This window comes from Vipera berus (genome assembly GCF_964194415.1).
Source record: "Vipera berus genome assembly, chromosome: 12".
NCBI lineage: Eukaryota > Metazoa > Chordata > Lepidosauria > Squamata > Viperidae > Vipera > Vipera berus.
Window position 1 is genome coordinate 958,812 of NC_138215.1, and position 14,696 is coordinate 973,507.

Consider the following 14,696-nt stretch of genomic DNA (forward strand, 5'->3'; position numbering starts at 1 on the left):
AATTTGGGCTTGTCTGGTGCTACTCCCACATTCTCCAAATCTGCTGAGTGTTTCCTTTTTCCCACAAGGCCCACCTTCCGTATGCTAGAGCGGAGGGGTCCGACCTTGGCAACTTTAAGACTTGTGTACTTCAATTCCCAGAATTCTCCAGCCGCCTTCAAGTTGCCAAGGTTGAACTACATCGGCCTAGAGGGCTGTTGCATGACTGCTTCATCTTAATTAAACTGAAATGTAAGAGAAATGAAACTGAATGATTTTCTGACTTGGCCTCAGCGAGTCTATGAGCCATCTCTAGAACCCAGCTTAGGACACCCTTTAAATTTCTTTGCAAAGTTATAGTAGGCTAGAGTTGTTTTTGGTTTGTAGTGGAAACACAAGCCCAGCCCTGAGGCTTCCTTATAGATTCCCATCAAAGGCCTTTCTTCAAGCCAATCAAGTTTTTCAAGATATTTATTTATTATTCACCGCCTGACTGTCATGGGCAGCTTACAGTCTGATAAAATGGTGTTATAAAAGTTTTAAAACAGTATGATGATAAATACACTATAATTAACAAAGAAAATAGCTAAGAAAAGTAATGGGTGGAAGAGATCTGAACCTAGAACTAAGGAGAAACTTCCTGATAGTGGGAACAATCAGCCAGTGGAACAGCTTTTGCCTCCAGAAGGTGCGGGTGCTCCATCAGTGGAGGCTTTTAAGAAGAGACTGGACAACCACTTGGCTGAAATGGTATAGGGCAGTGATGGCGAACCTTTTAGAGACCGAGTGCCCAAACTGCAACCCAAACCCCACTTATTTATCATTGGGTGGGCATGGCCCAGTGGGTAGGAATGACCACTGGGTGTGCATGGCTGCAGTGGTCATGGCAGACTGGGTGGACGTGGCCACCTCTATGTTGCTCGTGTGGGCTGGGCAGGGTTGGGGGGGATCCGGGGGGGTTTCTGGTGGGTGGGAAGGTGGGCAGGAGGCTCATCCTGCGAGGTGAGGTGAGACCAGGCAGGGGGTAGGGCAGGGGTGCCATTGCCGCAAGGCAAGGCAGGGACGGGGGTGGCTGTTGCCTGACACCATCGGCCCCTGCACACAGCAAGCACATGGGGGCCAACTGTGTCTGTCAGCAGCCACAGCCTGCTGGTCCCTCAACCAGCGCACTCTGAGGCTCCGCAGCCCACTGCAAATACCAGGCCAGCCCTCTAACAGCAGGTGGAGTAGGGGAGGGGGGATCTGGTATACCAGTTCCTTACCTCCACCCGGCTTGTTCTGTGGCCTTATGGCAGCAGCATTGGGCGGGATGCACGAGGTGGCAAATGGCTGGTCTTGGCACAACGTGGCTGTTTGCTGCCGGCCACAGCCATTTGCCACCTCGTGCGTCGCACCCATGCCACTGCCATGAGGCCGTGGAACAAGCCGGGTGGAGGTAAGGAACCCGTATACCAGTTTCTTACCACCGCTCAGCTTGTTCCGCGGCCTTATTGCAGCGGCATTTTGCAGGAGGTGGCAAACAGCTGGTTTCGGCATGGCGTGGCTGTTTGCCACCTCGCGTATTGCTACCAGTGCTGCTGTAATGCAGCTTGGCTGAAAGCGGCCGTGGAACAAGTGGGCAGGTTCCCCCCTCACGTGCCCATTCAGCTACAGCTTTGAACAAGTGGGGCAGGTAAGGAAAGAAATCCTCGCTTCCCCCAGAAATTGCCTTTCTTTCCTTACCTGACTCCCAGCCCCGTGCCGTTTCTCCTTTGCAATACACCACCATTGCTGGCAAGGACAAAGGACGTTTTTTGGGAGGGGGGAAAGGTCAGTCAATGAATTCCACCTCTCTATCCAACTGGCTATCTTGCGGGCTTGTTTTATCTTATGGATTTGTTCTTCTGATTTGAGGTCAATGGATGGATCCTCAAATCTTTTTTTAGTCCTAGGAGGAAGAGCCAGAAGACCTGACAGATGCAATTCTTCAAAGAACCTCCAGGCATTTTTTACCTTAAGGAGTCTTTAATCAAAAGAACATAGCTTCCACAGTACATGGTCAAGCTGAAATCTGGATTCCCCTCCCCTAAGCACACAGTATCAAAGTGCAGTTCCTCCCTCTAATTAACTGTCATAAATCACATTCTCCAGTTAGTTTGAATTGTAAGCTTTCCCTCCTGTTAAACAACCCACCAAATTCTTATCTTATTTCAAAACAGTCTTGAGAGACATTCTTCCTACTCCCCCCCCAGCATCAACTAATTCTAACTTTAAAAGTAACACACAATTGTCACAATATGTAATTGTCACAATTACATATTGTCAAAGCAAGAACATCTGATTTTAGCAGTGTTGAAACTTCCTTTGTTTCCTTGCACGCTTCCCCATCCAGATGCCCTCGCCTCCCCCAGGTAGTTTTTTTTTTTACTAACCTGCTTTCAGGTGCATTCCGTTTCTCCCGTTGGTTTCTCAGCCTTCGCAGCATGTTTGTGGGACTATGGGTAAAAAAAAAAGTTCCATCAGACTTTTTAACTTCATTTAGTGGCTGTTTGAAGTTACAATGGTACTGAAAAAGTGATTTATCACCATTTTTCACATTTACGACTGTTGCAGCATCTCTATGGTCACGCGATCAAAATTCAGACGCTTGGTAATTGACTCATATTTATGAGGGTTGCAGTATCCCGGGGTCATGTGATCCCCTTTTATGATCTTCTGTCAAGCAAAGTCAATGGAGAAGCCAAATTCACTTACCAATTCTGTTACCTGTATATTGATTTTATTTTTTTATTAAATCATTATTATTTTTATTTAATGATTTGAATATTGATCTGTGACTACAATAAACAACACTTGGGTGGATTTTATATCTTGTCACGTTGCCCAAAGGAATAGCTGCCCCATAAGTAAAATAGTTGAAGGTATTCTCCATTTTCTGCCCCTCTCCCACTTCCTCCTCTCTCCCTCCAGATGTGAAGCCCTCCAATATCTTGGTAAACTCAAGAGGAGAAATCAAACTCTGTGATTTTGGGGTCAGCGGACAACTGATTGACTCCATGGCCAACTCCTTTGTCGGGACACGATCTTATATGTCGGTGAGTGAAGGCCATAAAGTAGCTGCTGTCCAATTCAGACATGATAAAAGCTGATCAATGTAGCGATCAATCTTTGGTGATGCTTTTTTTGCCTGGGAAGTGCACAAGTGTTTTGCACAGGAATGTACAACAGAAGGGGGCCCTGCCTAGGGCTGCCCCTTTGAGGCAGAGGATTAGAGAGGTAGCCAAGAATGGCCTTTAGCCTAACAAAGAGAAGATTTAGGGGTGACATGATAGTCATCTTTCATTACTTGAGGGGCTGTCACAGGGAACCTATTCTCCAAAGCAACTGAGGGCAGGACTGAAAGCAACAGGTGAAAATTGTCAGATCCAAAGAGAGAAATCTCCTGACAGTGAGAACAATTAACTAGTCGAACGGCTTCCCCCCAGAAGTTGTAGATGCTGCGTCCCTGGAGGTTTTCAAGAAGAGCCTGGGCATCCATTTCCCCTGGGTTGGTATAAGATATACTGCCTTGGGCAGGTGGTTGGACTAGAAGACCTCCAGAGTCCCTTCCAGTGCTAGTATTCTATGATATTGTCTTTTGGAGAATTTCATCATGTTGAAGGACAATTGGGGCTGAAGTCCAGAGTGTCTTGGGCTGGTAGCACATCTGGAGTTCAGAGAAGCTGGTGGCTCTCACAAGGTGATTTTTATGGCCAGAGATTATGGCCTTCTCACAAATCAGCTGCCACGGTGGGCATGGCTAGCCAAAAGAAACACACTGAGTGTGTGTTCTGTTCCCCTACAAATACCTTTTGGGCAGGCAGGAATCTGAGCATATTTCTAATCAAAGAAATAGGCAGCCACCATTTTCCTCCATTGAATGATCCTGGGAGAGTCTCCAAAGGGGCCAAAGATTCTCAAGAGTGCTGAAAGATCCCCCCTGGTTTTGCAATGGATGGGCTTCCCATTGAGGAATTTAAAAAAGCTTAATAGGAAATTTCAGTCTGGTGGATTAAGAAGTCCTGGATAGCTAAGAAAAGCAACCAGTGGATTATAGCAGGGCTTTTCAACCTTTTCACCCATTGTACCACTTTTAGGATATGGCAACATCCAAGTACCACCAGTCGCCTAGCAAGGTGTCAAAAACTTGACCCCCCCCCAAAAGGAAACAAGTGAAGTACAGTTAGTCCTCAACTTACAACAATTTGCTTAGTGACTGTTCAAAGTTACAATGGCATTGAAAAAAGTGCCCCCCAAGCCACAGCCAAGCAAGACACCTGCCTGCCCACCCAGTGGTGCTCTTCCTCCTGTCCGAGGTTTTCATTGTTGTGAGCATTTCTGTTGAAGATGGCAGCGGGGGTGGTGTTTGGTTTTTATTCCCCCCGTCTGCTGGGTGGTTGTAGCAGGTTTTAGTAACTTCACATAGCCCTGGGACACTGACCATCATAAATATGGTGCTTTTGCCAAGCATCTGAATGTAAATCACAAGACCCTGGAGATGCTGCAACATTCCAGATGATCGGCGCTTCTTCTGCGCTCAACAAAAGCGCCAGGATCAGCACCGAGCTGCAGTTGGAGTCTGACACTGATCCTGGCGCTTCCGCTGAGCCCTGACAGCCCTGCAGCTCCAGCCATCTCTCGCTCAGGCTTGTGCAGGGCTGCCACCGGTTCAGCTCATTCCCCTCCCCTGCTACCACTTTTCTAGGATGGTCGTGTACCACCTGCCAGGTGCCAATGTACCACAGGTGGTACCCGTACCACTGGTTGAAAGGCCCTGGATTATAGAACAAAATCAACCCAGAGTTCTCATTCAAGGTGCAAATGACCAGGGTCAAATGATCTTAGTTTGGACACCTTATGGAGAGAGCTATAATTCTGGGAAAGGTGGAAGGAAAGAGAAAAAGAGAACAACCAGCAACAAGGTGGATGGACTTAATTACAGTGATGATGGCCTGAGGAACCAAGATGGAGACAGATCAGTTTTGAGAAGGTCTACCTCTGTGGTGGCCCAGAGTTGACACCTACGTGATTGGCACTGTATCCAACAAAGGTCCATCTGAGCAGTTTCTTAAAAGCTGCAGGTGTTACAACCAAATATCCCCAGATGTTTTGTGCCACAAAGGAACTAATCAAAACTAAAATGTTATGTGGGCCATTCTGCTTGGTATTTATAGAAACCCCAGCCCCACTGTTGAGTTTGATAAGTTTTCAAACTCTCAAATCCACATCCTGGCCAAAAAATGTAAAGTTTGAAGAAGTGGAATCCACTTTCCCATGGTCAATTTTTCCTCCTCCATCACCCTTCCCAGGCTGTGACTGGACAGGCTTTCACTGTGGCACCCTGTGTGTTTCTCCACCTTTGTGATTTGTTCTGTCTTTATGTTCCTTCAGCCAGAGAGACTGCAAGGGACTCACTACTCAGTGCAGTCAGACATCTGGAGCATGGGGCTCTCCCTGGTCGAGATGGCCATTGGCAGGTACCCCATCCCTCCGCCCGATGCCAAGGAGCTGGAGCTGATGTTTGGCTGTCCCGTTGGGGCCGATTATCCTGTCTCGGAGACGTCTCCTCGGCAGAGAACACCAGGCCGGCCCACGAGCAGTAAGAGGGCACGAACTGGCAGTGCCACCTTGGGGGCTGAAAACGGATCAGTCCTTTGAGAAGGGAATCCAATTGGGTGTGAATGTGTTATGGCAGTTGTGTTGGGATGGGTGGGCCAGGCCAGAGCGTTGGCTGGGGCTGCTAGGAGCTTAGCTTGCAGATGCAGAGAAATGTTTTTAGAAGAAGGGGCCACTTCTTCTTGCTGCCCACACCTGCTCCTACAAAGACTTTGCTTTCATTCAGGCAGTCCCTGCTTGGTTACGGTGCCAAGATTTGCTGACAGTGTAAGCCAGGGATTTTTAAATTTGATTGGTTGAAGATGTGTGGATTTCAGTTCCCAAAATTCTCCAGTCATCATTCATTCACTGACTGACTGACTGACTGACTCACTCTATTATTTGTATAAATAGTTCAAAGTGGCAAACATATCCAACACACCTTCCCCCTCTTTATTTTGCCCACAACAACAGTCCTGTGAGGTGGTTTGGGCTAAGAGAGGGACTGGCCCAAAGTCACCCAACTGGCTTTTATGCCTAAGGGTGGACTAGAATTCAGAGTCTCCTGGTTTCTAGGCCAGCACCTTAATCATTACACCAAAGGTGGTTTATGTATGCTGGCTGGGGAATTCTGGGGATTGAAGTCCACATATTTTAAAGTTGTTGAGTTTGAAAAATATTTTGTTTTTAGCAAACATTCATTGACAAAACCTATGCTATCTTCATCAGCATTTCTTAAACAAATTTCAAGACATGCCACTAAATGAATTTTGGAGACAAATAAGTCTCATCAGAAAAGAATGAAAAAATAAGCTAAACACCAAAGAGTGAAATTAATTTTGCTGACTGTTATCATTTTTCAGCCTATGGTTCTGATAGCCGACCACCTATGGCCATCTTTGAGCTTCTTGACTACATCGTCAATGAGGTGAGTGGAATAGTTGTCTTCTGCTTTTTTGTCTTCTGCAAGCAGAGAAGTTTGTGCTTTCATAAGAAGCATCTCTGAATCATGCTGTTATGATGGATTCCTGCCCTAGATAGATGACATCCAGGGCTCTTTCCGTTCTGCAGCGCTCAGCATCCCCCACCCACCCCGAGGAGCTTCAGGAATGGCTGGGATGCTCTCCCAAAAGGCTTTGTAGATAGGTGAAATCTCATATGTGGTAGCCAGTCTCACCCAAGATCTTAGCAAGGCTAGATTTGCAAAAAAGGCATTTTAGGGGTGTATCTGAGAGCCAAGCAGCCTTTCCCAGTCTGGCTGAAAGTCTTACTCTTCTGACAAGCGCCTGCAGGCAGCTGATGCTGGGATGTAAAACGAGTTTTAAACCAAGTTAATTTGTTGGCCCCTCTGTGCTGAATAGAGGCAGATTTAACTGTTTCCCTCTTGTTGGTTGCACTTGCAAATCTCTTGAATCTTTCCTCAAGGAAATGCTTCAAGTTGACTTAATTTAATTCTCACTTTCCTGCTAATTTTAACCCTGTGGCGTTTGGGAAACTGCTGAGTCTTTGAAAATGCAGCAGCAGATCAACATTCATGAAAGATGGACATAATTGTGAATCCTGCAATTACAGGTATAGAATATAGATAGAAAGACAGACAGTTTGACCTAGTGGTTAAGGTGCTGGCCTAGAAACTAGGCGATTGTAAGTTCCAGTCCCGCTTTAGGCATGAAAGTTGTCTGGGTGACTTTGGGCAAGTCCCTCTTACTCAGCCCAGCCTACCTCACAGGGTTGTTGTTGGGAAAATTGGAGAAAGAAGGAATGTTAGATACATTGGCTGTCTTGAGTTACTTATAGAGTAATAAAGGTGGGATAAAAATGCAACGAATGAATGAATGCCTCGAATTGCAAGATTGTTTCCCTTTTCATCTTTGATCCCTCGTTGCTCAGCCGCCTCCCAAGCTGCCAAGCAGAGTCTTCACTCCAGAATTCCAAGACTTTGTGAACAAATGGTGAGTTTGGCCTCCAGTCTGTTTCCTTTGCGTGTGTGTGTGTGTGTGTGTGTGTGTGTGTGTCTTTGAAAAGGCATGTTAAATGTTAAATTTAATTGACCACTTTTTCTTTTTTGAACACTTATCTTTTTTTGTTGTTAGGGTTGAATGTATGCTTTTGTTTTGCTTCGTTTTTTCATTTCTTTTATTGTTTTGTATTTTTGTTGTTGTTAGCTGCGAAGTCATGTCCGACCCATCGCGACCCTATGGACAACATTCCTCCAGGCCTTCCTGTCCTCTACCATCTTCTGGAGTCCATTTAAGTTCACGCCTACTGCTTCAGTGACTCCATCCAGCCACCTCATTCACTGTCGTCCCCTTCTTCTATTGCCCTCAATCTTTCCCAGCATTAGGCTCTTCTCCAGTGAGTCCTTCCTTCTCATTAGGTGGCCAAAGTATTTGAGTTTTAGCTTCAGGATCTGGCCTTCTAAAGAGCAGTCAGGGTTGATCTCCTCTAGGACTGACCGGTTTGATCGCCTTGCAGTCCAAGGGACTCGCAGGAGTCTTCTCCAGCACCATAGTTCAAAGGCCTCAATTCTTTGGCGCTCAGCCTTTCTTATGGTCCAAATTTCACTGCCATACATTGCAACTGGGAAGACCATAGCCTTGACTATACGCACTTTTGTTGACAGGGTGATGTCTCTGCTTTTTAGTGTGCTGTCTAGATTTGCCATGGCTTTCCTCCCCAGGAGCAAGCATCTTTTAATTTCTTGGCTACAGTCCCCATCTGCAGTGATCTTGGAGCCCAGGAAAATAAAATCTGTCACTACCTCCATTTCTTCCCCATCTATTTGCCAGGAATTGAGAGGGCCAGATGCCATGATCTTGGTTTTCTTAATGTTAAGTTTCAACCCAAGTTTTGCACTCTCCTTCTTCACCCGCAACAAGAGGCTCTTTAGTTCTTCTTCACTTTCTGCCATTAGAGTGGTATCATCTGCGTATCTTAGGTTGTTGATATTTCTTCCGGCAATCTTAATTCCAACTTTTGATTCATCTAGCCCTGCCTTTCTCATGATGTGCTCTGCATATAAGTTAAATAGGCAGGGCGACAGTATACAGCCTTGCCGGACTCCTTTCCCAATTTTGAACCAATCAGTGGTTCCATGTCCAGTTCTCACTGTTGCTTCTTGACCCGCATATAGTTTTCTCAAGAGACAAATAAGATGGTCTGGTACTCCCATCTCTTTAAGAACTTGCCAGTTTGTTATGATCCACACAATCAAAGGCTTTAGCATAGTCAATGAAGCAGAAGTAGATGTTTTTCTGGAACTCCCTAGCTTTCTCCATGATCCAGCGTATGTTGGCAATTTGATCTCTAGTTCCTCTGCCTCTTCGAAATCCTGCCTGTACTTCTGGTAGTTCTCGATCCACATACTGCTGAAGTCTAGCTTGTAGGATTTTAAGCATGACTTTACTAGCATGAGAAATGAGTGCAATGGTGCGATAGTTTGAACATTCTTTGGCACTGCCTTTCTTTGGAATTGGAATGTAAACTGATCTTTTCTAATCCTGTGGCCACTGGAGTTTTCCAAATTTGCTGGCAAATTGAGTGTAGCACTTTTACTGCACTGTCTTTTAAGATTTTGAATAGCTCAGCTGGAATACTGTCACCTCCACTAGCTTTGTTGTTGCTCAGCTTTTCTAAGGCCCACTTCACTTCACATTCTAGGATGTCTGGCTCGAGGTCAGTGACCAACTCATTGTGATTATCTGGGACATTAAGCTCATTCTTGTATAGTTCTTCTGTGTAATTTTGCCACCTCTTCTTAATCTCTTCGGCCTCTGTTAGGTCCCTGCCATTTTGGTCCTTTATCATGCCCATTTTTGCATGAAACGTTCCCTTCATCTCTCCAATTTTCTTGAAAAGATCTCTGGTCCTCCCTATTCTATTGTTTTCTTCTATTTCTTTGCACTGTTCATTTAAGAAGGCATTCTTATTTCTTCTAGCTATTCTCTGGAATTCTGCATTCAATTGGGCATATTTATGTTTTTCTCCCTTGCCTTTTGCTTCCCTCCTTTCCTCAGCTATTTGCAAAGCTTCCTCAGACAGCCATTTTGCTTTCTTGCATTTCTTTTTCTTTGGGAAGGGTTTGGTTGCTACCTCTTGTACAATGTCGCGAACCTCTGTCCATAGTTCTTCAGGCACTCTTTCTATCAGATCTAATTCCTTAAATCTATTTGTCACCTCTACTGTATATTCAACAGGGATATGATTTAATTCATACCTGACTGGCCTAGTGCTTTTCCCTACTTTTTTCAGTTTAAGCTTAAACTTTGCAAGGAGAAGCTCATGGTCTGAGCCACAGTCAGCTCCTGGTCTTGTTTTTACTGACTGTATAGAGCTTCTCCATCTTTGGCTGCAGAGCATATAGTCAATCTGATTTCTGTGTTGACCGTCTGGTGATGTCCATGTGTAGAGCCGTCTCTTGGGTTGTTGGAAAAGAGTGTTTGCTATGACCATCGTATTCTCTTGACAAAATTCTATCAGCCTGTGCCCTGCTTCATTTTGTACTCCAAGGCCAAACTTGCCTGTTATTCCAGTTATCTTTTGGCTTCCTACTTTAGCATTCCAATCCCCCATGATGATAAGGACATCATTTTTTGGTGTTAGTTCTATAAGGTGCTGTAGGGCTTCATAGAACCGGTCAATTTCATCCTCTTCAGCACTGGTGGTTGGGGCATAGACTTGGACTACTGTGATATTGAATGGTTTGCCTTGGATTCGAACTGAGATCATTCTGTCATTTTGAGGATTGTATCCCAGTATTGCTTTTCCTACTCTTTTATTGACTATGAAGGCTACTCCATTTCTTTTGAGGGATTCTTGCCCGCAGTAGTATACCTGATGGTCATCTGAATTAAATTCACCCATTCCTGTCCATTTTAGTTCGCTGATACCTAAGATGTCGATGTATTTGTATTTTATTCTCTGATAAAACAATAAATATTAAAAAAAGAAAAGGCACTTTGGTAACTAATAAAATGAGACTCATTTCTGCCCTTTTGGACTACACTTGCTCACAATTTAACATGATGGTATGATTTTCAGTTTATTATTTTTTGTCCAATGGCCACACATAGTTTTTGAGCAATGCACTGGGATGCCCACTCCAGCAACGTGGATAAAGCCAGGGCAGAATCTAAAACTGATGCTATTTCATTCAAATAAAATGTGGGAATTATTGACTATGCCTTGAACTGAGATTGTACCCCTGTGAACAGGGGTCCATTGCAACCACAGCTCATGTCCTGTTATATTGCACAGGATATAATATCCTATGTATGTATGTATGTACACACAGACACACACACATATACATACATACATACATACATACATACATACATACATACATACATACATACAGTGAGGGGAAAAAATATTTGATCCCCTGCGGATTTTGTACATTTGCCCACTGACAAAGAAATGATTAGTCTATAATTTGAATGGTAGGTTTATTTTAACAGTGAGAGACAGAATAAAAACAAAAAAATCCAGAAAAACACATTTCAAAAAAGTTATAGATTGATTTGCATTTTAATAAGATAAATAATTGATCCCCTATCATTCAGCAAGATTTCTGGCTCCCAGATGTTTTTTTATACAGGTAACGATCTGAGATTAGGAGCGCTCTTTTAAAGGGAGTGCTCCTAATCTCAGCTTGTTACCTGTATAAAAGACACCTGTCCACAGAAGCAGTCAATTAATCAGATCCCAAATTCTCCACCGTGGCGAAGACCAAATAGCTGTCCAAGGATGTCAGGGACAAGATTATAGACCTACACAAAGTTGGAATGGGCTACAAGACTATTGTCAAGCAACTTGGTGAGAAGGTGACAACAGTTGGTGCGATTATTCACAAATGGAAGAAACACAAAATAACTGTCAATCTCCTTCGGTCTGGGGCTCCATGCAAGATCTCACCTCGTGGAGTTGCAATGATCATGGGAACGGTGAGGAATCAGCCCAGAACTACACGGGAGGATCTTGTCAAGGCAGCTGGGACCATAGTCACCAAGATAACAATTGGTAACACACTACGCTGTGAAGGACTGAAATCCTGCAGCGCCCGCAAGGTCCCCCTGCTCAAGAAAGCACATGTACAGGCCCGTCTGAAGTTTGCCAGTGAACATTTGAATGATTTAGAGGAGAACTGGGTGAAAGTGTTGAAGTCAGATGAGACCAAAATCAAGCTCTTTGGCATCAACTTGCCAAAGTTGGCAAGGAGGAATGCTGCCTATGACCTCAAGAACACCCCCACCATCAAACATTATGCTTTTGGGGGGGGGGTTCTGCTAAGGGGACAGGACAATTTCCTCGCATCAAAGGGACGATGAACGGGGCCATGTACTGTCAAATCTTGGGTGAGGATCTCCTTCCCTCAGCCAGGGCATTGAAAATGGGGTTTGGATGAGTATTCCAGCATGGCAATGACCCAAAACACACAGCCAAGGCAACAAAGGAGAGGCTGAAGAAGAAGCACATTAAGGTCCTGGAGTGGCCTAGCCAGTCTCCAGACCTTAATCCCATAGAAAATCTGTGGAGGGAGCTGAAGGTTCGAGCTGCCAAACGTCAGCCTCGAAACCTTAATGACTTGGAGAGGATGTGCAAAGAGGAGTGGGACAAAATCCCTCCTGAGATGTGTGCAAACCTGATGGCCAACTCTAAGAAACGTCTGACCTCTGATTGGCAACAAGGGTTTTGCCCCCAAGTACTAAGCCATGTTTTGCAAAGGGGTCAAATACTTATTTCACTCATTAAAATGCAAATTTATAACTTTTTTGAAATGCATTTTTCTGGATTTTTATTTGTTATTCTGTCTCTACCATTAAAATTATAGACTGATCATTTCTTTGTCACTGGGCAAACGTACAAAATCAGCAGGGGATCAAATATGTACAGTTGCAAGAAAAAGTATGTGAACCCTTTGGGATTACGTGGAGTTTTGCATGAATTGGCCATAAAATGCGCTCTAAATGTCATGTAAGTCACAACAATAGAAAAACACAGTCTGCTTAAAATAATACTACACAAACATTAGCTGTTGTCATGTTTTAATTGAACATAAGATGGAAACATTCACAGTGCAGGGTGGAAAATATGTGAACCTTTGGACTTAATAACTGGTTGACCCTCCTTTGGCAGCAATAACCTCAACCAAACGTTTCCTGTAGTTGCAGATCAGACCTGCACAATGATCTGGAGTAATTTTGGACCACTCCTAAGGTCATGCCACAGCATTTCAATCAGGTTGAGGTCAGGACTCTGACTGGGCCACTCCAGAAGGCGTATTCTGTTCTGTTGAAGCCATTGTTTTGTTGAATTACTTGTATGATTTGGGTCATTGTCCTGTTGCATCACCCATCCTCTGCGGAGCTTCAGTTGGCGGACAGATGGTCGTACGTTTTCCTGCAAAATGTCCTGATAAACACTGGAATTCATTTTCCCATCAATGACAACAATCCGTCCAGGCCCTAAGGCAGCAAAGCAGCCCCAAACCATGATGCTCCCTCCGGCATGTTTTACAGTGGGGATGAGGTTTTGATGTTGGTGTACTGTGCCTTTTTTTCTCCACACATAGTGTTGTGTGTTTTTCCCAAACAACTCAATTTTGGTTTCATCTGTCCACAGTATATTTTGCCAGGTGCTCTTTCGCAAACTTCAAACGTGCTGCAATATTTTTTTTTGGACAGCAATGGCTTCCTCTGTGGTGTCCTCCCATGTACTCCATTCTTGTTTAATGTTTTCCTTATTGTAGATGTGTCAACAAAAATGTTAGCATGTGCCAGAGATTTCTGTAGGTCTTTAGCTGACACTCTAGGATTCTTCTTTACCTCATTAAGCATTATGCACTGTGCTCTTGCAGTCATTTTTACAGGACGACCACGCCTAGGGAGAGTAGCAACAGTGCTAAACTTTCTCCATTTGTAGCCAGTCTGTCTTACCGTGGACACATGAACATCAAAGCTTTTGGAGATACTGTTGTAACCCTTTCCAGCTTCATGCAAGTCAACAATTCTTGATCGTAGGTCTTCTGAGAGCTCTTTTCTGCGAGGCATGGTTCACATCAGACAGTGCTTCTTGAGACCAGTAAACCCAAAACAGGTGTGTTTTTAAAGGGCAGGACAGCTGTCAGCAACACATCCAATATCATCACACTGATTGGAGTCAAGGTTAGCTCACTCCTGGCTCCAATTAGCTCTTGGAGAAGTCATTAGGCTAGGGGTTCACATACTTTTTCCACCCTGCACTGTGAATGTTTCCATCTTATGTTCAATTAAAACATGACAACAGCTAATGTTTGTGTAGTATTATTTTAAGCAGACTGTGTTTTTCTATTGTGACTTACATGACATTTAGAGCGCATTTTATGGCCAATTCATGCAAAACTCCACGTAATCCCAAAGGGTTCACATACTTTTTCTTGCAACTGTATGTATGCATGTATATATATAATTCTAGCTATTGTCTGTCCATTACAATGTGTGTCTGGGGTGTGTGTGTGTGTGTGTGTAAAATCAAGAATCTTGTGTTTTTTGTTTTATTTTAATGTTTTAATTTTTATTTTGGTCGGTGACTGTAATGAAAGATGCACATTTAAGCTTAGTATTTAGGCTTGTCACTCAACGTTTGCATGAATCCAGAACTACAGACCTCCAATTTACGATTGGTGTGTTTCTGTGTTGGCCTCTCATACATCAGCTGCAATATATAACTTTTCTTTTTGACAGCTTGATCAAGAATCCGGCTGAGAGAGCAGATCTAAAACAGCTTATGGTGAGTGAATTCTTCCTGGTTTTTTGAAAGATGCATATTGCAAGATTCCTACCTGTAAGGACCCACCTCAATCAGTCCTGCCAAGAAAGTAGAACTCTTGAAACGGCATCATTTCAAAAGAACTCTTATTGGGAGATGTTGACAGCAGGAATAGAAAGCAGGATCTGAGGGTTTCCCACACGAATCAAGTAATCAAAAGTGTCCATAGTAACCCCACCCTAACTGTCCATCCAGACAGTTCAAACAGGCCAATCCGCAGGTGTGAAAGTGCCACTTCTAAGGCTGTTAGGTGTCTGTTGTTTCTTCCGTGGCCGGAGATAAGGCAGATGCCCAGA

At 44.2% G+C, this 14,696-nt stretch overlaps 1 protein-coding gene across 2 annotated transcripts in view; it reads left to right on the forward strand.

The window, feature by feature from the left end:
- Positions 1-14,696, forward strand: part of MAP2K1 (mitogen-activated protein kinase kinase 1) — an 88,234-nt gene that overhangs the window by 70,796 nt on the left and 2,742 nt on the right. For both annotated transcript variants that reach the window (XM_081337301.1, XM_081337300.1), the window contains 5 exons: positions 2,929-3,053; positions 5,389-5,596; positions 6,456-6,520; positions 7,483-7,544; positions 14,316-14,361. In XM_081337301.1, coding sequence (XP_081193427.1) covers positions 2,929-3,053; positions 5,389-5,596; positions 6,456-6,520; positions 7,483-7,544; positions 14,316-14,361 — 506 coding nt within the window. The remainder of the gene's footprint in view (positions 1-2,928; positions 3,054-5,388; positions 5,597-6,455; positions 6,521-7,482; positions 7,545-14,315; positions 14,362-14,696) is intronic.